Here is a 23956-nt window from a genome sequence, read left to right on the forward strand (position 1 = left end):
ATGGCTAGGGGGTTGGGAGTGGCTAACCCAGTAACTGGATTCAAGGTTTGTGAAAAAAGAATGGTGGCCATGGTGCAGTTGAAGCTGGCGCTCGGTCGACCAGGCACGTCGAAGTGGTACGTTGCGGACTTGCAGGAAAACTTGCCGCTGGAAATATGGTGGGATTTGCGCCTGCGAGCCGCGACAGCCCAGAGTTCCCAGCGACATCTCGAGGGCCGCCCAGCGTACACCGGATATGATTGGCAAGAGAAGCCGCTGCTCGATCTTTTGCGGAGTACTATGTAGAAAAGTCCCGCGAGCCGCTTGCTGGACTTGCATTGCAGCAAGAAACCCGAGCGGGCGGGCCGTATTGGGCGGAGCTCACTTCCAACCATTCTTGGTTGCATTGAACTTTTACTTACATTAACCTTGACTTGATATCCCAACTACTGTGTGTGTTCTTATGCAATTCGTGCTGACAAGGGGTTGGGGGTGGAGTTCAAATACTACGTTGATTGGCTAGGGCGATGGAACTGGAACAAACTTTTATTCCGAACTCCGTTGCAATAGTGCTTGACCTGCAACAATGCCTGGCTGCATTGTTCATCCCAAGTCAAGGATTGTTAATAATCGATGGTATATAGCCTTAGGAACTTTGTAAGCTGTAGTGGTACAAACAAAGCCCATTCCAATTCCTCGAGATCGTTACCTTCGTTTTGCTGGATACTTCCTACACCACCAAAAAGCGGAAACTCCGACAAAAACGAATGCTTGCATCAGCCGTGAATCGAACACGGGGCCCATCGAGTGTATTCATTGAATGGCAACGATGGATTTTACCACTAAACCACTGATGCTAGTCGTATGTGGATTATGTAAAACAGGCCCATTCCACGAGTTACATTCTACAAAACTTCATCGACCCATTGAAAGCCCCCATTTCAATAACCAGGACAGAATCGAGGGGTATTATACGAAGGATCATTTCCCGGCAGCAGATGAAACAAAGCTGTCCGACAATTCACATGCAGGCGATGAGCGCAGAAGAAAGGTGACTGAGAAAGTCAATTAAGCAGACCTTTGCAGGTTACTAGCACTCGGGTTTGTGGCCTCAGATATACAAGTCTGCAACAAAAATCGCATCATACATGCATGATCCAATCGACGCTCCGTCATGGATCCATTTGCTAAACAGGTACGCCCAGCGCTCCAAGGGTGACAGTCCCGCACAGCGCATCAAACTCGCCCGGCTTGACGTACGACACGCCGGGGCTGTTGTTCCTGCCCAGCACCGCCAGGGTCTCGCTCTCGGGGTCCCAGACGGGCCAGCCCAGGGCCTTGGTCAAGCCCTCGGCGGGGTCGGCGCTGAAGCTGGCCCACATGCGCTGCATCAGGCGGGTCAGCCTCTTTTGGTCGGGCGACGGCGGCAGGCCGCTCGTGTCCTGGGAGGCGCCAAAGACCATGTGCAGGTCGACGCCGTGGTAGGCGCCGCTGGTGGGGAACAGGCGCGTGTTGTCCCAGTCGGCCATGAAGCGGTAGGCAAAGGCCGGCACGCCGCGCGCGGCCCTGGCCTGCGACTGGAACGACACGGGGCAGGTGAAGGACTCGAGCAGGAAGGTCTGCACCTGCGCGGGCGTGGGGATCACGCCGTTGCGGAACACGGGCAGGCGGTAGTAGCCGTCCTCGTTGTGGTTGTGGCCCATGAGGGTGGGGATCGGCGCGAAGGAGTTCTGCGCCGTCCTGTTCACGTACTCCTCGGGCGCAAACACAATCTCGCCGTCCGGGATCGGGTAAAAGGCCGGCACGGACCGGAGCACGCTGGAGCTGGCGGCCGGGCGGACGGCGCCGGCCGCGGCGTTGATGGCGGACCAGTTGGCGCGGCGCATGCAGGCCATCTCGTCGGCGTCGGCGCCGCACCCCACGGCCTCGACGACCGTGTTCCAGTTCCGCTCCGGGACCCCGGGGGCGTTGACGGGGAAGCTAAAGGCGTTGCCCGAGGTGGCGACGATGGCGTGGGCGATGGGGTCGTCGCTGTACGCGTAGGTCCAGTAGTCGACGGCGACGCCGCCCGACGACTGGCCCGAGATGGTGATGCGGGAGGCGTCGCCGCCAAACGCGGCCGCGTTGTCGCGCACCCACTCGACGGCGGCGCGCTGGTCGCGGATGCCCAGGTTCTGCGACTCGAGGCCGGGGGCGCCGGGGAAGCCAAAGACGCTGAGGCGGTAGGTGACGGTCACGACGACGAGGTCCTCGGCCTCGGCCAGGTACTTGCCCGTGTACATGGGGCTGTTGGTGTTGCCGATGGCGAAGCGGCCGCCGTGGAAGAAGACGAGGATGGGCTTCTTGGCGGCGGGTTGCTTGGCCGACGCCCGGGACCAGACGTTGAGGGTGAGGCAGTCCTCGCCCTGCGGGGTTCCCGAGGCGCCGGCGAAGTAGCTGACGATGCGCAGGGCCTGCGGCGTCAGGTCCGGGAAGGTGGGCGGGGCGGACGGGACCGAGGGGCAGTCGAGTCCATATTTGGCCGCTTCGTAGGTGGAAGGCGGGCCGGTGATCTTTTCGGGAGCGGCGAAGCGAAGCTGACCTACGGGTGGCTTCGCATAAGGGATGCCAAGGTACTCGACCACACACGACGTGTTTGACGCGACGTGGCCAATGACTCGCCCGTTGGTGGTCTCGGTGACGAGCCGATCCTTCAAATCAGGAGGGCACGTCTTGACGCAGGGCGAAGCGGCAACCAGGGCAACACCCAAAGAAAGCAGCTGAAGACTCGCGGTCAGGATTGAGGGGGCCATGATTTCGGCTCCGTCTCACCCTTTTTTTTTTTTTTTTTTTCTTTGCTCCCTTGCTACTGGTTCTCTGGGGTTGTTTGGCAGGCGGCTGGCAGCGGCTCGGCAAGTTGACTGACCCCGAACCAAGAAACGAGCGGTCGGTGTGATGGACGACAAAAGAAACCTAGCCACCATGCCGCGTTTCTGTGGGAGTTGCGCGTTTCTATTGTATATCCCCCACGAGCAACAATTGGGCGACGACAAGGGGCGGGGGCGGGGGACCCATCCTCGGTCGGTCGCCCTTTTTTACCACAGCCAGGCGAGATTGCATTTGCTGCAAGGGCGGACATTGCGAAAAAAAAAAGAGCTGACCCAGCTGGAGAGGTGAAGGGATGGTAGCACCAGACAGGGGGTTTTTCATTTTAGACTACCAACAAACTGCGGGCAGAGCCGGGGTTTGTGCCGGGGTGTGGCAGTTGGTCAGCAAGGAGGATTCTTTGGCACTCCTTGGCGACACGGCCGGGATTTGGCGCACCCGAATGAACCGGGCCAAGAAGGAAAAATCGTGCTTCGAACAGCGGTTTATAACGCCAAGCAGAAAATTTAAAATCCCTTTCCTCGCTACCAGCCCCAAGCTGAATTAGGCACCTGATAATTCTCAACCCTGCCCCAACGCCGCCCAGAATGCGCAACAGCGGAGGGGTTTCCCAGAGGGGGGTCTTGGCTTGATCGATATAAGCAATGGCAGACCCAGAGCTTGTGGGTATCGCGGTGGACTGTCCATCTTACCCCATAGAGATCTAGCGTTTCTGAGTTTTGCCAGAAATTCCGCGCAGCTTCCTCTGTGGGTTCCAGCCCTGCAGCACCCATCCACTATGGGCCCCTACGGGATGGGTTTCCCAGCAGATGGGGACGACAACAACGGGTGGAAGCTTTACATACTGTCGCTGATCACGATAATATCGGCGGGTGTGTTTGTCGTATTGCGACTATGGACGCGAATAGCGTCGTCGCAGACCGGCTGGGATGACGCTGCGGTGGTGGCATCGTGGGTGAGTGATTATTTTGTCGTCCAGAACTTTGCATCGCGCCAGTGAAAAGAAAAAAGAAAAAAGCCGCTTACCCAATTTTCATTTCCCTCCCAGATCATGTCCCTCCTCGTCTCCGTCTTCATGCAATTGGCCATCGAAAACGGCTATGGCAAGCACAAGGCCGACCTGCCGACGGCGCACGTCCGCAGCGCCCTGAAGCTCTTCTTCCTCGCCCAGACGCCATACAAGATCAGCGTGTGCTTCAACAAGGTCGCCGCCATCCTGCTGTACCTGCGCATCTTTGTGTCGTCGCGCTTCCGGCTGGCCGCCTTCTCCGTCATGGCCGTCATCGTGGCCTGGAGCATCGGCGGCGTGGCCGCCACCATTTGGCAGTGCGTCCCCGTCGCCGGCGCCTGGGACAAGTCGGTCAAGGCGCGATGCATCGATTCCGACAAGTTTTGGGTCGCCTACGCCGTCATGAACATCCTGACCGACGTCATGGTCCTGGCCCTCCCCATCCCGTCCATCCTTGGCCTTCAGCACCTCAGCCGCCGTGACAAGCTGATGCTGTGCTGTGTGTTTTTGCTGGGTGGATTGTAAGTTGTTGTGCAGATGCACTCAGTCTTCAAAGTCTTGATAAAAAGCCCTGCACTGACCCATCGAGCGCCTTGTCCACAGCGTCACCGTGACCTCCATTCTGCGGACGACTTCGGTCCAAAACTCACTCAAGAACAAGGAGGACAACACTTTCAACTTCATCGACCGCGGCATGTGGACGCTCCTCGAGATCAATCTCGGAATCATCAGCGCTTGTCTCCTCGTCATGAAGCAGCCGCTGGCGCGCTTCTGGCCGAGTTTCTTTCGCTCGCGTGGTCGAAGCGCCCCGGTGGAGATGTTGCCGAGCAGCGAGAACCTGACTCTGGCGAGGGTCGAGGGTGTGGAAGTAACCCCGTCGAGCTCACATCAGCGTGGCTGGCGAGATCATCCACGATGACTAGGACAGGATGCATGAATTTCAAGACTTGTTCCAATTGTTGCACGTTCCTGACTGATATTAGAGGATTCAGCGTTCAGCAGTCTGCCTGTGCCTGAATGAATCCTCTATGTGACAATCTCAACTGCTGAAATGTAAATGAGGGGCTTGCAATCCAAGGTCCAAAAGCAGATGTTTGTGAATCCTTTGAGGCCTGGGTTCCTGGGTCCAATCTCAACTCCCTTTCTCCAGAGGACCAGAGCATTCCGAGTCTCATCGGAGCAAGATTGGCATTGAAAACTGACTGACCTGGGATTGAATCTATTTCCTGTGCATCGTCTAATTTATTAGGTTAAGCATCTACTTGTAGTGCCTTGGGGACCACGCCTGCAATGACGACAGGGACCCACGCTTTTGCACCACAAATCATTTATGACCAACCCTCTGTAGGTAACAGGTGCTGTTTTCTTGATATTTTTATGTTTGCCGTTTGCTGTACATTAACCCCCACACGACTTCAAGGATTGGAGCCGCATATTCGTCATCAATAAACCAGTCAGGAAGCTTTGCTCAACAGGGAGTTTGGACTTTGGGCCAACTTTATAATCCGACGGGATTCGCGCAAATGAGTAGGAGACATTCTCACCCGTTCAACCGCGATCCAATTCGTCGTGTTTTCAAGCCACTTGCACAGAACAGCGCACCATTCAGGCTCGCATTTTGACGGCTGATTTGAGACTCATAAGTTGATGGCGCTTCGAGAGGAACGGTATCGTGGGCCAGCCAGCACTCATTTGACCACTAATCTATGGACTGAATCACCACTCACACGCCTGCTCTCAACTCTGTATACCCCTTGAATCGTGGAGAAAAAAGTGTATTTGACCATGTTGGACATGCCCTGGAAACTGGAGCCAATAATACACGGCTTACAGTGCAGCCCCGGACCTAGGGCTACCCAAAAATAAAGGGCTACGTTATCGAGTCTACTCGATTCATTATTCAACCTACTATAGTACTAATTGGCTCCACCCAGTGCTAATCTAATATACGTGTCGTGACTTTTTTTTCACGTTCCGATTCCTGATGGATAACCCGAATCCCGTACCGCTCACAGCTAATCCATAACGGCTATATTTAATTGATTGGCAATGGTGGTGATGATAACGGTTCGTGGGTGGTGGTAATGATAACGGTGCCCGGTGCAGACATTTACTGTCTAGGTCTAATTCGTAGGTGGGATAAGGAATCTTGAGCATAGCCCAAAATAAAAATGTAATGCCACTAGTTCGTTCGTAACGTTGAGCTCCACATCTCCGACCCCCCTAAAGTCCGGCCCCTAAAAATATCTACTCAGCCACGTCAACCCTTTGTTTTATTTTATAAATATCTAGACGAATTTTTCACTTTAGAACTTGATTTTTGAAGATTCTTGCTCCAAACCTTCCAATGAAACAGTACACTGAAAATCAGCTTCTTGCTGCCATTTCTGACATAAGAAATGGCAAATCAGTTCACAAAACCTCGCAAAAATGGGGTATTCCTCGGAGTACCCTTCACGATCGTTTAAAGGGGGCCCAGTCAATTCAACAAGCGAAAAGATTTTGTCAAAGGCTTTCACAGGAGCAGGAAACCTATTTGGCAGATTGGGTACTTGCGCAGGCCGCGTTAGGCCTTCCGCCAACGCATCAAGAACTACGCTATTTTGCGGAACGAATTCTTCAGGCCGCCGGAGAAAGAAAAAGCCTTGGGAAACATTGGGTTAGCCGTTTTATAGCCCGATATCCAATTTTGAAAACCCAAAGACCCCGGCGAATAGAAAATGCCCGGGTTAATGGGGCTACAACCGAGGTAATTAAATCTTGGTGGTCCTATTTGAAAAATCCCGTTGTCGATACTATAAAACCGGCCAACCGTTGGAATATGGACGAAACAGGTATAATGGAAGGCAAAGGATCTAATGGCCTGGTGTTAGGGCGTAATAAAATCCGGCCATTACAGTGAAAAGAGCCTGGAACGCGGGGTTGGACGAGCATAATCGAATGTGTATCAGCTACGGGGGCTGTTATACCTCCCCTCGTTATATTTAAGGGGAAAAACGTACAGCAACAATGGTTTCCAGCTGATTTAAGTCCTTTCGATACCTGGCAATTTCATGCAACCGAAAACGGGTGGACAAATAATGAAACAGGTATCGAATGGTTAAAAAAGGTGTTTATTCCGTATACCCAACCTTTAACCCCTGAAAAGCGGTTATTAGTTCTGGATGGCCATGGATCACATATAACGGACGAATTTATGCTTCTTTGCTTGCAAAACAATATTCAACTCCTATATTTACCCCCTCATTCGTCACACGTTCTTCAACCGTTGGATTTATCGGTTTTTGGGCCGTTAAAGGAAGCTTATCGACGTCACCTGGGATTTGTAAACCAGTTTTGCTGTTCAACGGTTGTTGGGAAACGAAACTTTCTACTTTGCTATCGAAAAGCCAGATCAAAAGCATTTATAGCAAAAACCATTCAATCTGGTTGGCGTACGACGGGGTTATGGCCGGTGAACTTGGCAAAACCACTTTTAAACCCTTTTTTATTAGAAAATAGCAACGCCAACGTCGAAAAAGGTAAAAATAACGGCTTCCAAAGGGATAAAACACCGGAAAATCCAACCCAAAAAATTAACGACCAGTCTTTACTTATTTGGAAAACCCCTAAAACGACCCGAGATATTCGACTTCAACTACAGGAAATTTCCCGGTCCGAAAAAAGTAACGCCACTTCACGGCTTTTGTTTGCAAAAGTCCAAAAAAGCTTCGAAACCAAGGATATCTTATTGGCTGAAGCTCAGCAAAAAATCAGTTTGTTAAAAGCAAAATTGGAGGCGGTACGGCCGGTCAAAAGGAAAAGGGTGATTCCGGATCCCAACGAGCTTTTGGTCAGCAAAAAAAACGTTTATGAAGCACAGGAAAATAATAGGGACTGTTTAGAAGCTTTGAACGATGGAGAAGAGGTTAGCGAACCGGGAGAGCCTGACAATGATTGTATTATTGTGCGTTGATAGGTTTACATTTAAATCGGTTTATAAAAGGGGTATTTCGTCGTTACATTTTTCAAGGGGGCCGGACTTTAGGGGGGTCGGAGATGTGGAGCCCAACGTTATTGCCGCGTAGAACAAAAATGCAACTCGTGCGCTTGGCTCGGGAACGCCGCTGCGGCCCGCGGGCAGCACTGGCGGCCTCGGGGAATAAAAATAGGATTTTTTGCCCGAATAGCCGTGCAGCTCGTTAGGAACTTGGGACAAAGCGAGCTCTATATAGTCAGCGGCTTTTCCATTCTATTATCGTCCTCGCCCTCACCTTGAACTAAGAAGTGACAATGCAGCAAAGCCACCTCCCATTTCATTTTGTTTTCCTTGTTCTGATTTAGCACCCCCCCCAAAAAAAAAAAAAAAAAAAAAAAAAAAAAAAAAAACGTCACAATGCCTCTGCCTTTTCCTGCTTTCGGTCTCCTTTTGCTTAGTCTGCTCTTTTGCAGTGTCGTGGCCTTCACCGGGCCACCAAAGTCGATCCCAGTAGCGACCAAGGCCGACCCAGGCTTGATCGAATATTATAATGGTTTCAACCCCAAGGCCGCCTTGCGCATGCGTAAAGAGACGATCGGTATTAACCTTGACGCCGGCGCCCTTGCCGCCAGATGGGAGAAGCAGAACCCGCAGGCCATCTTTTACATGTACCACTTCGACAGCACTGACGAGACCGCCTATGCCGAGATGGTCAGCTACGTCAACCACATTGACAGGTGGACTGAGATTGACCACGACTTCCAGCAGTTCACATTACATGTCCACATACCTTGGACCAGCATCAAGGCGCATACAAAGTTTGTCCCCGGGCAACAGCCCGAAACTACCGTGAACCCGGCCTGGGTTCCAAAAGGAGGCGAATAGGTATCCGGGGGGTCAAACTGTGGTATGGCACATCCCCGGGAAGACGATATACCAAACCCGCAGCAAAATCGTGAGTTCAAAAAGTGGACGAGGGCAGCCTGGAAGAGGTCGTGCCGTGTCGGGCGTTCCAAGCTGCCTGCATAGACCTGCAAGAGTCACAAGTAGCGGCGCGCACAGGTACAGCGGTGTTAGTCAGGCGCGCGGACATGCGTCGTTCAGTAGAGAAGCGTTTCTGTGAGATGCACCTCTCACATTGGCGCCCGACCTGGGGCTAGAAAAGCGACAGAGGTATTTGGTGTTCACCGCCGACGGTCGGGGAGTGGAGTAAAAGCGCGTATCCCTCAAAGGTGGCGGCAGGCATGATGAGACGATTCTTTTCCTTGGTTCTTTAGATATTTGCTCATCCATAATATTAGCATAGCAACTCTTTCTTTCTACCTGAGTGTCTTTTTGCCATTGAGACTTTCCTACAGTTGAGATAAAACCCTGTAGTCAGGGGCTGCGGCGGCCTAGTCCTAGCGCCAAAACCGACCAGCGCCTCCTGAAGATGTTTGTGGTGAGTGTGTTCACGGGAATGGACGTCCATCACACGTAGAAGGTCGTACTGGCGGTCAACGACGCCTCAGATCTACGCGGAGAAGGGACCGAATCATCCCAGCTGGACAGATGTTTGCGTTGGTCGATCTCCAGCAGCCCCATCGACCACGCCCGTCGTCTAATCGACAAGCCGGCCTCCTTGAATTCGTCCGTGTTGGTCTTTTAGTGCCGGAGATATTCCACCCAATGGTTTTCCCACACCACCCCGTAAATCTACGCTCAGCCTTCAGCGCCAAGGCATAGAGCCCTGCCAGCTATCCTCGGGCCTAGTTACCTTTCTCTGCCGCTTATGACGTTGCGGCCTCAGCCGAAAATTTGTATGCTTGGCGGTTTGCAGGGAGTCTAAAGGAAGGAACTCCAAGGACGCACTGAACTCGGTTTTATTTCAACAGCCTTGGGAGTGGATCCAGGCCGAGGCACTCTGTTTATTTGCAATGATATGAGTGCTGCCGGTCATGGGCTGCTGTCAGCCCCCAGACCTCCTTTTTGCAGCGAGACGCCAAACTCTTCCTGATAGATGAGCTGTTGATCTTAGGCACACCTTCAAGCGAACAGGTGCAACATCCAGGAGGCTATCCCGCGTCCAGTCATTTCCGCCAGATACCGCAGGCAACGGCAAAACAAACCGCCGCAGCAAGCGCCAATGGCTCCAAGCCCCAGTGCTTCATAAAGACGGACAATGACAGCTTCCCTTTCATGTGGACAACGCCCCCCACCACAAAAACGCAGGTTGGAAACACGGTGGCTGCAGGCAGGTGGCTGCCACGCCTTAGAGCGATAAGCTTTACTCTCGAGGCTTCAGGGCTGCATCGTTTGCACACCCGTCCTGGCGCATCTTCACAGAAAGGAGAGCCCCCTTGTAGAAGACTCGGGATACGGATTTGAGACGGCTGGACTGAGATTTCAAGTCCGGGTTGGGTTCATGCCTGGGGCTGGATTGTGGGAGAAGTATAAACCAGTCCCGTGAATTGCCCAGGGTACCGGGACCCAATTCGCAAACATGTCTGCTGGATGGTTGATGGCGAAAGGACCCAAACTCATCGGAAAGCAGCCATATTCTTCGCCCAGACAGGCTTCATTTTCGGATTCGAAACAATTCAGATAGCTTTCCCAGGCCTTGCAGAATTTGCGAGTGGTTGTAGAAACCTCCTAAACGTAAACAGTTTTGTCGGGATCTTTTTTTTCTTCTTTTTGCAAAAGTCCAAAAGCCTGTCGCCAGAGCTTTTAACTTCACCATCGGTTCCCATGGATACATCTCTATATGGAGATGACCGTATGGCCTAAGCCGTGGTTATCTGGAGGGATCCTGGGCCACTTTAATCTCCATGACTATCGTATCTGGGGTTTCGTTGCTCAAGATGACTGGCCGCAAGGGTGGGCTAGGAAGGAAGAGAGACAAAAACAGTATTTCAAAAGGGTTTTCAAACCGCGTCACGAGAACTGAACACAATAAGAATGAACTAATTGTGTTTATTATTAAGGCTCAGGTCCTAGCAGTGGTTGATTATTATTAGAGAAGTAAAATGGCAAGCTTTATGCATGGTTGGAAAATAGAAGAGAAACTTTGTGCGTGAACAAAGTAGGAGCTATATTCAAGTTATGTGACTGATTTTGTCAGGCTATAATAAGTGACAAGGTGTGACCACGAACCGATTATACATTGGTAAGTTGAGATTGGAAAACAGTTTCCCCTCATACTTAATCTTGCGTTGAAAAAAGCTTTAATAAAGTACCATGTTGTAGCGACCTTTGCCGTTGAATCAGACGCGTACTATTTCTGTCTACTATTGTGGTCAGGGCCAGTATTTATCCCTGTACAATGTCCGCTGAGGTGGGCTTTGTGGGCTTCGCTGACTTTGGTAATAGTTTTCAACAAAAAGATAATCTGTGTATTTGATGTTCCCGCGAACAATTAAATTGATAAACGCCCACGCATACATACACGGCGATAAAGGGTGGGGTTTTCCGCCTGATACCGCGGTGGTTGAATGTCATTTGTTCTTTAGCCATCCCCTGTTCAGTGTGGACCTTTAATCCAGAGGATCTACCTTCTGGAACAGAGTCTTCCGTCATCGGACTCGCCGAGAAGGCGAACGGATATAAGAAATCCCTGGCACGGGTTTAATTGCCGCGGTAGAACCGAAATGCATGAGTCAGACTAAGAATACTCTCGTGGCCTAATCTGGGATACGTACCTATTTCCAAGGATCTAGTTTTTAACGGGACTGATATGAGAACGAAAGGAAATGCCCAAGGAGTATTCTTACAAAGAAATACAAACCTCGACTGGTCACTTTACCTCTACCTCGTTGTATACCGTAGCAAAAGAGGGATCGAAAGACTCAAACTTGGAGAACAAAACAACGATATACGTGAGTGACGAATACTAGTGCTCTGCTATTTGAAACGAAGCAGAGCCATAGATCGCCGATCGGCAGCTAGCATAAGGAACGTTGGTTATATTTCATTTGAACAACTCGTCCATGCAAGGAGCATGACAAACGCAAGACTTTTCACCCCAACAGCCAACCAGATCTATTACCAAGATATCTAACTGCAACTCCATTTGCTGTTCTGCTTATCTGCATGAGCGTTTTGCTAGTAAAAGGCTTTGTGACAGCTGTATTAAGTTATTCGGCGGGTAAACCTTTCCATACCGTTGGTCGCGTCAAAGTATTTCCGCACGCAAGAAAGAGTTTTGGACCATGTAATCTTCTCGCCTATCAGTCAACAGAAAGTATCAAGAGGCACCAAGGCATAGTGCGCAGAGTAGAATGGCCTTGTCTCGTGGAAAGCAAACACTTGCTGATGATAATGCAAGGAGACACCCGAGTTTACATGTGTATTAATGCCGATTTTGTCGATCTTGCTTGGTTTGTTATTTGAACTAGCCGAGGGATCGTCTAGCGTATGCACTCCCGGTAGCAACCGGAAAAGCCCGCAATCCTGTCGCTTACTTCTTTTCTTTTCAATATGTTGTTATGAGGTTGCCCACAATATCTCTCCTCTAAACTATATGGGACCCGCCGGTCGCATAAACTACAAACCCTATGGCTTGGCAACAGATCCATTTCGTATAGGGGATAGGCGCCAGGCTTCAACCCTGTTTTGCTTGACAAGATCGCAAAGAATACAGGGAACAGCCGACAACCAAGTTGCCCAAAATAGTATACCGTGAGTTTTTTCTCTGCTTTCAACTCGCTCAGGGCTCAAATCAAGTCAACAGATTCGCGGCCAGTGGCTTTTATTGTGTTCAAAATTCGGCTACCCAGATGACATGGGTTCCCTTCCTCCATCAAGCAGAACCATCCCGACGCCAGTCATACGTCCCACAGTCCAAAAACCCGCACCCCGCCCAATAGGGGGGATACTGAATTGCACTGCAAATTTAGCAATGTATGCATAATTCTGTAGTCGCTTATCTTTTGTTCGTGATATTCTCACTTTCGTCCCTTCACCACCACTATAAAGGACACTCTCTTTCAGCTTGGTGATTTGATTTTTTTTCCCCTACCATCTTGTTCATTTTAGCTGTACTCACAGCATCTGTTTCGTTCCTGTAACATGTGTTGGACAAACAAACACAAATAACCCCACCCAAGCCACCACGGATGATATTCTCAATCAGAATGCAACCCTCAACCCTCTTAGCCATCCTGGCTGTCAGCGCAGCCAGCCTCGTCTCGGCATCCCCAGCCACAGACCAAGGCGACTCAAATCCTCACGCCGTCTGTCGGCGAGGGGGCCTTCTCCGTTGTGTCGGATGGGGGTATAAGACCAACCAGCTTCCTCTTGCTAGGCAGCCGATTGAGCCGCCCAGGGAGTTCAGGCCGACCCCACCTCCTTCGCCATGTCCCGTGTGGCAAGAAGGCAGCAAGTTTGGGACGCCACGGGCGACAATCAACGGCCACTGCTGCCTCGGCAGCCCAAAGAACGCGCTCAGCTGCTGCCGCCGCATGATGATAAAGCCCCTCCCCCACACCCATGAGTTGCGATGTGACGCTCCCTCCTGGCAGACGGCCGAAAAGTACACCGAGTTCCACGAGTGCAACACCAACCAACGGGACCCCAAGGTCTGCCGCGCTAATCTAGTTCCCCTGCTGCCCGAGATCATGTGGCAATACCCCATGAACCCGGCATTCGAGTCCCCGAAGCCGTCGAATCAACTCTGGAGGAAGCTGGGGCCAGGTTCAGCTTCACGTGTGCCCCAAGTCGACTACAAGCCGCCGGGCCCGTCCCCTCTGGGTCTGTACGGCGACGGCAACCCCGAGCCCAGCCACGATCACGAGGTCCAGAAGCGAGGCAACGCCGTCGCAGGCTTCCTTCTCGCGGACTCGCTGGCCGGCAGCGGGCCGCCCAGGCTCGAGACCGTCGCGGACCGCGCCATGGAGAAGAAGCCAAAGGGGAAACCCAACCTGCACTACAAGCCTCCGGGGAAATCCCGGTTTGTCGAGCACCCCTACGGCAACCCCGACCCGGGCCATCTGACCGAGCTTCACAAGCGAAGCGACAGCGAGAGCGATAGCGGAAGCGACGGCGGAAGCAGGCACCGCTCCGCGAACCCGCTCCTCGACGCCATGTCCGGGTCGTCGTCCCGCTCGCCCAGGAGGCACAGGTCGCGCAAAAAGGTCCCCAAGGCGGCTGCCAAAGCCCTCGAGGAGAGCAAGACGGCGTCGCGCAAGCCAGACTATAACTGGTCGCCCCCGGGGAAGTCTCCGTTGAGTAAAAGTCCAGACGGGTATTGATTTGGTTGATTCGCAAAAGTGGCGGGTACGGCATTCTGGTGCAGGCCTCTGCAGCCTGGGATGTTTGCGCCATTCGGCCTTTTTTTGTATCAAATTTGAAGCTTGGACGGCGCAGGAGGACGCTTTTTTTCTTCTTTTATTCACAGTCTTAGTTCTCTCTTTACTTACAATCTCAACTGCTTTGTGAAGACCTTTTCTTATTTGCATGGCGTACCACAGGCACATGCCTCATGTGAGAGGAGGGTCAGCCTGATGAGGGAGGCCCTTGGACTTGCACAAAGTTCGCGTCATTATTCATGAGACTACAGTTTTATCCCTAGGCTATACGCCATCCTCAGGGTTTTCGGCCCACTCATCGCCACCACCAACCTGCCCATGATACCTCCACACCAACTCCTTGACATCAGTGCAACCGTGCACTTTCACCGTAGCTGCGTATCCGGGAACAAGATCAAAGCCATTCTCGCTCACCCTCAAGTCAGGGTTCTCCTGGATGACAAAGGCCTTGACTGGTCGTTCCGCTCTGATGGTCAAAACCGCCTGCTCCCCTTCCACATGAGCAGAAACCTGAACCTTGCGGTCGTCAAAGTCCAGCCACTTGATTGGATCCGGCCAAGACACGTCTTCTACCGTCTCAGCAACCTGGCCGTCATCGCCGAGAAGCTCTAGTCTGGCGTGAATAATGAATGGGTCCTCTTGAGCTGGATTGAAGACACCCCTCCCTTCTGACACGGGCTGACTCTGCTTCACTTCAACCTCTGTGGTGTGGTTTGCTTTGGCCACGATATCAAGAGGCGTGTCGTACAGCTCCTTCAACACCCTCCCCGACTTGACAGACACAAACGATACTGTCAATTTCCCCGAGACGTCCTTGGTCGTCCCATTCGCAATCCACAAGTCGCTGAGTACCTCCTCGGGCCTCTCGCTGCTCCCCCACGCCAGCCTCGGATCGACATGGCCCGTATCCCTCTGCCAGGTCTTGTCAGCCGGCCTGTTTGTGCAGTCAAAGAACCTCCTGTCCACCCCGACCGCAACCGGCTTCAACGCATCCCGGATGGCATACCAAGCCGGCTTCCTGACCCCGCGGTAGTCGACCACCGCCCAGCTGACGGTCGGCCAGCAGTCGTTGAGCTGCCAGACCAACACCCCGCCGCACCGCCGGCCGCCCCACTGCCGCCTCCAGCCCCTGTACGCGGCGCGCATGGCGTCCGCCTGCATCACCTGCGTCAGGTATGCAAAGCCCTCGAGCGTCCCGCCCGTGCCGTGCAGGTCAAAGTTCTCCCCGACGTACGCGAGCAGCCGCCTGGTGTGCCCGCCGGCCTTGTTGCGAAAGTCCATGGCCATGCTGCCCGGCCGCCTCTGCCTCGGGTCCGTGACCGCGCCCGCGAGCGTCGACGCGTGCGGGTACGCCTCCATACCGAACTCGCTGACGAACCGCCCGCCCATCTCGGGGAGGAGCTGATACGGACGCATGGCGCCGTGCCACACGTTCCACTGGTGCACGTCGCCGACCGTCTGGTCCACCACCAGCGTGGTGCTGGTGCCGTCGCCCCAGGGGCTGCTGGGGTGGTATGCGACCAGAGCCTGGTTCCTCTTGGCGCCGTACTCCTCCTCGACGATCAGGGGCAGGAGGTGTTCGTAGATGTACCTGGCGGGGAAGTTTGTCCGCAGCCACGACTGCGGGTCCTTGTCGCCTGCAAAGTCGTACTGCAGCCCGTAGCGCTCCACGATCTGGTAGTCCTCGTTGTTCCCGGCCCAGACGACGAGCGAAGGGTGGTGCCTCAGCCGCCGCACGTTTTGTCGCGCCTCGGCTTCGACGGACTGCAGAAACCCGGGGTGCGCGGGGTAGTTTGCGCAGGCGAAGCAAAAGTCCTGCCAGGCCAGGACGCCGGCCTCGTCGCAGGCGTCGAAGAAGGCGTCGGCCTCGTAGATGCCGCCGCCCCAGACGCGGATCATGGCCTGGTTGCCCTCTGCCACGTGGCGCGTGATCCAGTCCCGGTATTGCGATGGGTTGGTGCGCGTGAGGAAGCTGTCCGAGGGGATCCAGCAGGCCCCGCCGCAGAATATGTCGACACCGTTGATGCGGAAGTAGAAGGACTGCCCGATGGCGTCTTTTTCTTGGACGAGCTCGACGCTACGAAGGCCGATTTTCTTGGTCACACTGTCTAGAACTGTTTTGTCGTCGCTGAGAAGTCGCACTTTCAGGGCGTAGAGATTTTGATCGCCGTAACCGCGTGGCCACCACAGCTTGGGCGTCTTGATGACCAGCTCCAGCTCTCCATCTCCGCCTGCGTCGGTACTCGAGCTGCCGACGTTTTCCCCATCAACGAGGACCTCGAAGGAAACACCAGCCCCTGGCAATAATCCTCGAGTCTTGAAATTGATAGACACGTTGGCACGACTTCGACCATCCTCCAGCGAATACGTAACGTGCAGGTCGTCAATCCTCAGACTATACGTCTCGACCAGAACAGGCTTCCACGGTCCGCAGGTTAGCATAATCGGCCCCCAGTCCCATCCCCATTGGTACTGCGCCTTGCGCACGGGTCCACGGCCGATCTCGGTCTGGTGCACAATATGACGATGCTCGGGGTGTTCCTTGACCAGCTCCAAGCCACGAAGGCGTGCGGACTCAAAGGTGATGCCGAGGTCGTTGAGTGCGCCGTCGGGCCTGAGCTTGTCTGTGACGTTGACCCGGTGGGAGATGAACATATTGTCGGATTCGAGAATCACCTCGCCGTTTAGGGAGACAGTCGCAAATGTATCGAGGCCTTGAAACACGAGATCCGTGATGGATGACGATGCCCTGGAGGCAGGGCTGGCGAATTGACAGCGGTAGGTCCATTGCTGATCCGCCACCCAGCGAACACTGAGCTCGTTCAAGTCGACAAAGGGATCTGGGATGAGTCCGGATCGGTGCAGGTCGAGGTGCACCTCTGTCGGGACTGAATGGACTGGATGCCAAGAGTCAAAGGCCGCAGCCTGGGTGACATTGTCGGGCTGGCGTGAGGTGGCTTTGAACTCCCACCCAGTGGCAAGGTCCTGGATTGTAACTGACATCGTCAAATGGCGTCGCCGGAGTAGAGTCTCTGTTCGATCGCCTTTCAAAGGAGAATTGGCCATGCAATTCACCGGCACAATTCACCGGCAGTACAAGAGAAATAGCCCGATTGAATGGTGTTTGGGCGGGTCGGAAACCGAGTCCGATCGAGGTGCAGTGCGGGGTCAGCCGCCCTGTGCCGACAGGAGCCACCCGCAACGTACCGGTAGTTCCTGGGATGTTGGTCCTTAATTCAACATCCCACTATCGCACCCTAGCCAGGGCGTGAGGGCTGGAGCGTTCGTTCACGTACTGGCCGTATCTGAAGCTTTCCCACCCCAAGGAAGCTGCATTTGCCGCAAAATTGGACGTTGATTTAATTTGTTACTCTGTGTCGCGAGGCAGCCCTTCATAACTTGTATCACCTTCCATATACTGAAATAAATGTACAATGCATCATGAAAAGCCATTATACCCAACGCACCAATCCACTCACAGGTCAAACGAATCCAACCTGCCTATGATACATTCCCAGCCCTCCTTTTCCCCAAGCCACGGAACAGATGGGCAAACAGCGACCCCACCCATGTGATTTTTGCGTAAGGCTTTGTCACCCTCCCATTTTGGCGATAAAAGACAAATTGTCACTTTTGCAACTTGATTGTGTACATTGTCTTAGTCCAACCGGGTGCTGCTAAGGCTACCTAATCTTATTACATACAGAGACGAAACTGAATAAAAAGTCATGTTGCCAACAGATTGCAGGTCCAAATTGTCAATCTTATTCAGTCAAAGCCGTTCGACCACCTTCTTTGCGCATTCACCATGCAGTCATGTAATATTTGTCCCGTGCCATTCTGGGCAGAGGTTTCGGCTTCTCTACAGACCGTATCTGTTCCTACGGGGCAAACAGATGTATCCATACGGCAGTTTGATATCAAATAAATCACCGCCGGTGAAGTCGCGTGGTTACATGACAAATACGTATCCAAAATGTGAGAGGAGCCTTATGATGTAACCGGCTCCGTGAACCGTAGGCAAAGTCCCCGTGACAACACCAAGGATGTATAGCAGAGTACCTAACCTATAGACTCAAGAACATTACCCCTTGATTGGCCTTGCTATAAGGCTCTGGCTGGTGCGCTCACCGGTCGGATTGGCGATACCTGGTCAGTTCACAACGGCACGCTAGCCCAAGCATGGTGCTACTTGACAGACAACTTTAAAAAAGAGGTGGACCACACACCGGAGAACCTGAGCGAGCATGCAGAGCTTTCGGGCTTTTTCTGCCCCTCTGCTGATGGCGAGAAAAGATGCACGCGCCGCAGACCCAAGAGCCTGTGAACAAGTCGCGCTCAACTTGCGACAGGCCCACAAGTAATCAGTCACAGACTGTTGGTCGTGGAACAAGCAGAGATTTGCTACCTCAGCTGCCTTTCCGGCGGCGATGTTTTTCAGAAGCTGGACTTTGACATGGTATGGATTCTGTCAAGAAATCTAACCAGCAAAGAGCTCCTGGCTCTTTGCAGCGCATCACCCAGTATACGCAGAGCAACCAGAGAGACGTCGAGAGGAACATTCAGGCGTCCGCCATCTGTCCCCGTCGGGCTCGTATCTGCTTCCCCGTTCCTGTCGCCCCTCAGAGTACCGAAACACCCAGCACTGCCGTGAAAAGAACCTTTTGGGTCAAGGAGTGGTCTCGAGTTTATCGCATGCCGACGGAATTCGAAAGCAGACCGCGCCCCAATGGAGTTGCAGGCTTTTCCGCCTTGCCCTGGGCCCCTGAGCAGAGGCTAGATGGGGATATTTCGCAAATTACAAGATGGTCGGAAACCTGACCTTTTGACGACTGGCCGCCAACCCCACCTGGTGTCGTCGTGCGGTCTTTTCATGTTGAGAATAGTTCTTGTGAGACGCTCCAATGGCCGACTGGCCTAACGTTCAATAGCATCCCCGTAGAACTAGAGCAAGTCTGCCGGCTCTGGGATGACGAAAACGGGGGGATCCGCACGGAGCATGCCAGTGTGGGTAGGCATTGCCAGACCCTGTACTCCGGCATGGAACCCAAAGACAATGGCAAGGACAATCATGCCAGCGTCAAGGCAAGTACTTGCCGAAGGCAGACGTCGTGAGAGCTAATACACAGGCGGCAGGATATAAATGAAAAACCGAATGCGCAACACCTCGGTCTGCTCTGCGCAAAACGCCCAGACAACGAATATGACCCCTCTCCTCTGTCATCAACACCACCCCTCCCTCTGCTTCAGCAGCCCAGACTATGGCGTTCCAGCGGCAGGTGGCGACTCGGGACTCCCATCTGGTCTACCCCAGGTGTCCGCATGCACGAGATTGTCGAATGACAGGACACGGGCAATCCTCGACAGTTTCCATTGGCACCGTACCTCACTACGCTGTGATATGGGACCCTCGCAGGACCAAAGCACAGAGCTTGGAGTCTATAGCTGTCGAGACGCTCTACTTTCGTGGGGATGATTTGGATGGCACGATTGTGGCCTCCAGGTCGCATGCTCCTCCAGACGTCGGGGCAAGAGCGGAAAGACCTGGTCGGCGAGCGATTTGGTGGCGCTCCTCCGAACCCAGACGCCTACTCTTGACACGAGTCAAGAGACAAAAGGCAGGCAAGTAGAGTGCATTACCAGGACTTGTATTTAGGACAGCCGTGGTTTGACGGCCGAGGCTTGACAGTGGAGAGATTATCAAGCAATTGCGCTGCCCAGACAGCGAGAAGATCATAGGCTTGGTGGTAACGTTTGGGAACAGCATCCGGGCCAGGTGCGTGCTTTCCAGACTGAACTCAAGCTGCAGTATTCATGTACCAGGCAGAAATGTGTCTGACTGAATCTCCTCACTTATCATAACGCCGTGAAAGAATGCAGCCTGATGTCATGGCTTTCATATCCCTTGGTCTGTTGACTAAAGAATGGGACCAAACTGACGAGGATCCAGAGAAGGGCAAGAAGAAGGTGGAAAATGAAGCCCTTGAATCGTGAAAAGTCCTGCAGTACCCCGAGCAGACATGTTGTTACTAGTGCAACCCCTAAGTCCTCGACATCAGCGCCGATCCCTATCGGCAACCGGGTAGCTTTTGGCAAATCATTTTTACAGACATGGATTGCCCCCGTCGATTTTGGCTATTTTTCTTGAACCCGCATTTCTATTGGCAAGGGCTGAGCGACGGGTGACGGGCCGGCTTCCATCCTTTGAGCATGTTCTTTGGAACACCCTGACTCGACGACAAGAGAGCCGGAAGACTTTTGGAATCACAAACTCGAATCCTTGTTCAAGCCAAATCAGAGCTCAATGCAGGATGGAAATCATGCACAAAGAGATCAGGAGCTTTGGATTCACTTTGATCGTTGGGCCTTGTCCATTCAGGCGCCCACAACTATCTTTCGGTACGCTGCAGCGTTGTTGGAGTCTCAAAGAGCCTGAGAGCAAGACTGGGGCTCCCTGAATACCACGAGTGCAAGACTTCATGTTCGGCTCCTAATTACCGGTTGTTCACTACAAAGACAACTGCAGGAATTGCGGCGCGCTAGAAGGATGGCGGCATTGAACGTTTGCCAAGGGAACAAGTGAAAACCGACTGTAAGAATTTTACGGGTGGATTCTTTGATGAACTTCGCTACGGCGCAGGCTGTCCAATAGCAAGAGACACCTCACACCATCTTTGGCAAATGCTTGGCCATGTACCCGGGTAAGGTATTTACAGAGACCTGCTTACGAAGCAGTTTTGAATTCATTAAAGGGGCGATTTCGTCTTGTCTCATGTTAATCATACGCTCACTATTGTAAGCTTGAGTCGACAGTTTCTAATTTAGAAATAATTGCAACCTACCTCTGAGGCTCTGACAGGTCTTTCAACAGGGGTAGCCGTGGTAAGTATCCTATAGAGGTGACCGTGGGCCTGACCGCCTGAAAATGTATTTCTTAATTAGCATCGGAGAGTATCGCGGCACGGAGGCGGGTGCGTGATCTTCGCAAGGAGGTAAATTAATCTAATCTTGGGAAATTCATATTTCCATACATCTCACATGGGCAACTACATGTCTGGCAAAACTATAAAATGCTTTGCATCCACAGTCGTTGGGGTTAACGTTGCGTACCCCCTGTTCGGCACCCCCCCTGTTCGGCACCCAAAAATAACAACACTTTTATTTTTATCCTCCAACTTCTATTATAAATATCTCGATGAATCTGTCACTTTTGGATTTACTGTTTTCTGATTTTAATTCTCCATTTTCCAATGAAGCAATATACTGAAAAACAGCTTATATCTGCAATTAACGACGTCAATAATGGCAATCCAATTGCAAAAACCTCCCGAAAATGGGGAATACCTAGGTCTACACTTCAAAGTCGACTTAAAGGTTCTCAACCTTATAAAAAAGCACAAAGCCCTTTTCAAAGGCTTTCCACGGAACAGGAAAAGCATTTGGCTGATTGGGTACTTACCCAAACAGCTTTAGGGCTTCCGCCAACGCATCAAGAATTACGCTTTTTTGCCGAACGAATTCTTCAAGCCGCCGGAGAGACAAAAGGCCTTGGAAAACGTTGGATAACTCGTTTTTTGGCTCGTTATCCAATCCTTAAAACCCAAAGGCCCCGTCGAATAGATAACGCCCGGGTTAATGGCGCTACTACGGAGGTAATTAAATCTTGGTGGCTTTATATTACGAACCCGGTTATTAACGCTATTAAACCGGAAAACCGTTGGAATATGGACGAAACCGGTATAATGGAAGGCAAAGGATCTAATGGCCTAGTATTAGGGCTTAACGGGATCCGGCCGTTGCAACGAAAAGAGCCCGGAACGCGTGGTTGGACGACTATAATCGAATGTATATCGGCTACGGGCGTTGCCCTGTTACTTGAGTAACGTAGGTTCGAATCCTGCTCCCTCCACCTCCTCCCCGCTTACCGTGGCAAGGATAACCCGGCTGGCTATCGACAACAACCACCCGCCTGTGCCGTCGAGCCCACACTTGTTGGGAACTTCGTCTCCATGGCTACAAACGACCGACAGCTCCGCTGTTTGGACACAGGCCCCTCTCGATGAAGAGCCGTCAACTGCCGTCAGACGAATCCTCCGTGCGCCTGAAGGCACGGGGTCGCGTCAGTGAACAAACCTGTAAGCAGGACCGGGCACGAACCCGGTCAGGCTCGATTCGCTTCTATGCCCTTGTTTTCCGCTGTGTAAATAGAGAAAATAGAAAGCGCGCCGAGATACCCCTCGGGAGGTTGCTAACGGCCGGCTAATGAGCCGGGCCGAGCCCGGCGTTAAATAATACTACTACCACTACTACTACTACTACTACTACGGGCGTTGCCCTCCCTCCCCTCGTTATATTTAAGGGAAAAAACGTACAACAACAATGGTTTCCCACGGATTTAAGCCCTTTCGATAATTGGCAATTTCATGCAACCGAAAACGGGTGGACAAATAACCAAACGGCTATCGAATGGTTAAAAAAGGTGTTTATTCCGTATACCCAACCTTTAACCCCTGAAAAGCGGTTATTAGTTTTGGATGGCCATGGATCACATATAACGGACGAATTTATGCTTCTTTGCTTGCAAAATAATATTCAACTCCTATATTTACCCCCTCATTCGTCACACGTTCTTCAACCATTGGATCTATCGGTTTTTGGGCCGTTAAAAGAAGCTTATCGACGTCAACTTGGATTTGTTAGCCAATTTTGCTGTTCAACAGTTATTGGAAAACGAAATTTCCTACTTTGTTATCGAAAGGCCAGATTAAAAGCATTTATAGCAAAAACCATTCAATCTGGTTGGCGTACAACGGGGTTATGGCCGGTAAACTTGGTTAAACCACTTTTAAGCCCTTTTTTGTTAGAAAATAGCAACGCCAACGTTATAAAAGATAAAAACAACGGTTTGCAAAGGGATAAAACACCGGAAAGCCCAGCCCAAAAAATTAACGACCCGTCTTTACTTATTTGGAAAACCCCTAAAACGACCCGAGATATCCGACTTCAACTGCAAAAACTTTCCCAATCCAACAAAACCAACGCTACTTCACGTCTTTTATTTGCAAAAGTCCAAAAAAGCTTCGAAGCCAAAGATACCCTTTTGGCTAGCGCCCAGCAAAAAATCAGCTTATTGGAAGCACAACTGGAGGCAATACGGCCGGTTAAAAGGAGGAGGGTGGTTCCGGATCCAAACGAGCTTTTGGTTAACAAACAGAACATTATTGGATTGCAGGAAAATGATATAGAAAATTTGGAACCTTTAGCTGATGAAGAAGAGGTTAATGAACCGGAGAAGCGTGAAAACGATTGTATTTTTGTCCGTTGATAATTTTATATTTAAATCAGTTTATAAAAGTAGGCATTTCGTTGTTAGATTTTCAGGGTGCCGAACAGGGGGGGTGCCGAACAGGGGGTACGCAACGTTAGCCATTATCTCTTCCCCAGACACTTACAAACTCACGGTTCGTTTTCTATATATCGACTTTCACCCTCGGTCAATCTTTTCACATCGATACCACGCTCGTTGGAATCATCCTGACGGTAAACCTCTCAGAAGTAATACCTCTCAATCAACAACAGCCATAAGTCAACCGACCAGGAGTCATTTGAGGACACCACAACTCCACACCAAAAAAACACCACAGCCATACGTTCCGAAACCATCCTCGCCCTTGCCGCCGCCGCTTTCGTAGGCCTGTGCCCGACCGGCGGTGCCGCGACGCCAGCTTTCCGCCTTTTCAGCAAGCAGCAGGACTGCACCATCAACGTGGTCGACGGCGAAGGCCGCAACGTCGACACGCGGCAGACCTTCAACGGCGGATCCTTGGCCATTGCGCATGTCAACGACAAGGAAGTTCCCCT

General features: G+C 52.2%; 7 protein-coding genes and 1 non-coding gene across 8 annotated transcripts; 5 read left to right on the top strand and 3 right to left on the bottom strand.

Annotated features, from left to right (window-relative positions):
• Positions 1 to 285, top strand: MGG_18072 (uncharacterized protein; the record flags this gene model as incomplete). The annotated part of the gene is made up of 1 exon (XM_003721372.1): positions 1 to 285. One exon carries the CDS (start codon positions 1 to 3, stop codon positions 283 to 285), a length of 285 nt encoding a protein of 94 aa, XP_003721420.1.
• Positions 286 to 751: 466 nt separating this feature from the next.
• MGG_20317 lies at positions 752 to 836 on the bottom strand. Its single transcript has one exon. It is a non-coding gene; the product is annotated as a tRNA-Gly (tRNA).
• Positions 837 to 1051: 215 nt separating this feature from the next.
• On the bottom strand, positions 1052 to 3069 carry MGG_09668 (gut esterase 1). The gene has a single exon (XM_003721373.1). The coding sequence runs from the start codon at positions 2769 to 2771 to the stop codon at positions 1167 to 1169; it is 1605 nt and encodes a 534-aa protein (XP_003721421.1). The 5' UTR covers positions 2772 to 3069; the 3' UTR covers positions 1052 to 1166.
• A 385-nt stretch (positions 3070 to 3454) lies between these two features.
• Positions 3455 to 4809, top strand: MGG_09667 (uncharacterized protein). The gene is made up of 3 exons (XM_003721374.1): positions 3455 to 3799; positions 3893 to 4374; positions 4457 to 4809. Exons 1-3 carry the CDS (start codon positions 3623 to 3625, stop codon positions 4770 to 4772), a joined length of 975 nt encoding a protein of 324 aa, XP_003721422.1. The 5' UTR covers positions 3455 to 3622; the 3' UTR covers positions 4773 to 4809.
• Positions 4810 to 8228: 3419 nt separating this feature from the next.
• Positions 8229 to 8696, top strand: MGG_09666 (uncharacterized protein; the record flags this gene model as incomplete). The annotated part of the gene is made up of 1 exon (XM_003721375.1): positions 8229 to 8696. One exon carries the CDS (start codon positions 8229 to 8231, stop codon positions 8694 to 8696), a length of 468 nt encoding a protein of 155 aa, XP_003721423.1.
• A 4226-nt stretch (positions 8697 to 12922) lies between these two features.
• Positions 12923 to 14038, top strand: MGG_09665 (uncharacterized protein; the record flags this gene model as incomplete). The annotated part of the gene is made up of 1 exon (XM_003721376.1): positions 12923 to 14038. The coding sequence occupies one exon, from the start codon at positions 12923 to 12925 to the stop codon at positions 14036 to 14038; it is 1116 nt and encodes a 371-aa protein (XP_003721424.1).
• Positions 14039 to 14308: 270 nt separating this feature from the next.
• On the bottom strand, positions 14309 to 17183 carry MGG_09664 (beta-mannosidase). Its single transcript, XM_003721377.1, has one exon. It carries the CDS (start codon positions 17159 to 17161, stop codon positions 14360 to 14362), a length of 2802 nt encoding a protein of 933 aa, XP_003721425.1. The 5' UTR covers positions 17162 to 17183; the 3' UTR covers positions 14309 to 14359.
• A 1373-nt stretch (positions 17184 to 18556) lies between these two features.
• Positions 18557 to 19210, top strand: MGG_09663 (uncharacterized protein; the record flags this gene model as incomplete). Its single annotated transcript, XM_003721378.1, has 2 exons — positions 18557 to 18689; positions 19038 to 19210. 2 exons carry the CDS (start codon positions 18557 to 18559, stop codon positions 19208 to 19210), a joined length of 306 nt encoding a protein of 101 aa, XP_003721426.1.
• Between the last annotated feature and the right edge of the window lie 4746 nt (positions 19211 to 23956).

The sequence above is a fragment of the Pyricularia oryzae genome, chromosome 7, assembly GCF_000002495.2.
Source record: "Pyricularia oryzae 70-15 chromosome 7, whole genome shotgun sequence".
In the NCBI taxonomy this organism is placed as follows: domain Eukaryota; kingdom Fungi; phylum Ascomycota; class Sordariomycetes; order Magnaporthales; family Pyriculariaceae; genus Pyricularia; species Pyricularia oryzae.

Bases quoted from the DNA above. Each gene is read 5' to 3' on its own strand.
- MGG_09667 (XM_003721374.1), top strand. From the start codon at position 3,623: ATGGGCCCCTACGGGATGGGTTTCCCAGCAGATGGGGACGACAACAAC. The intron at 3,800-3,892 runs GTGAGTGATTAT...TTTCCCTCCCAG, and splicing joins CTGCGGTGGTGGCATCGTGG to ATCATGTCCCTCCTCGTCTC. The intron at 4,375-4,456 runs GTAAGTTGTTGT...CCTTGTCCACAG, and splicing joins GTGTTTTTGCTGGGTGGATT to CGTCACCGTGACCTCCATTC.
- MGG_09664 (XM_003721377.1), bottom strand. From the start codon at position 17,161: ATGGCCAATTCTCCTTTGAAAGGCGATCGAACAGAGACTCTACTCCGG.
- MGG_09668 (XM_003721373.1), bottom strand. From the start codon at position 2,771: ATGGCCCCCTCAATCCTGACCGCGAGTCTTCAGCTGCTTTCTTTGGGT.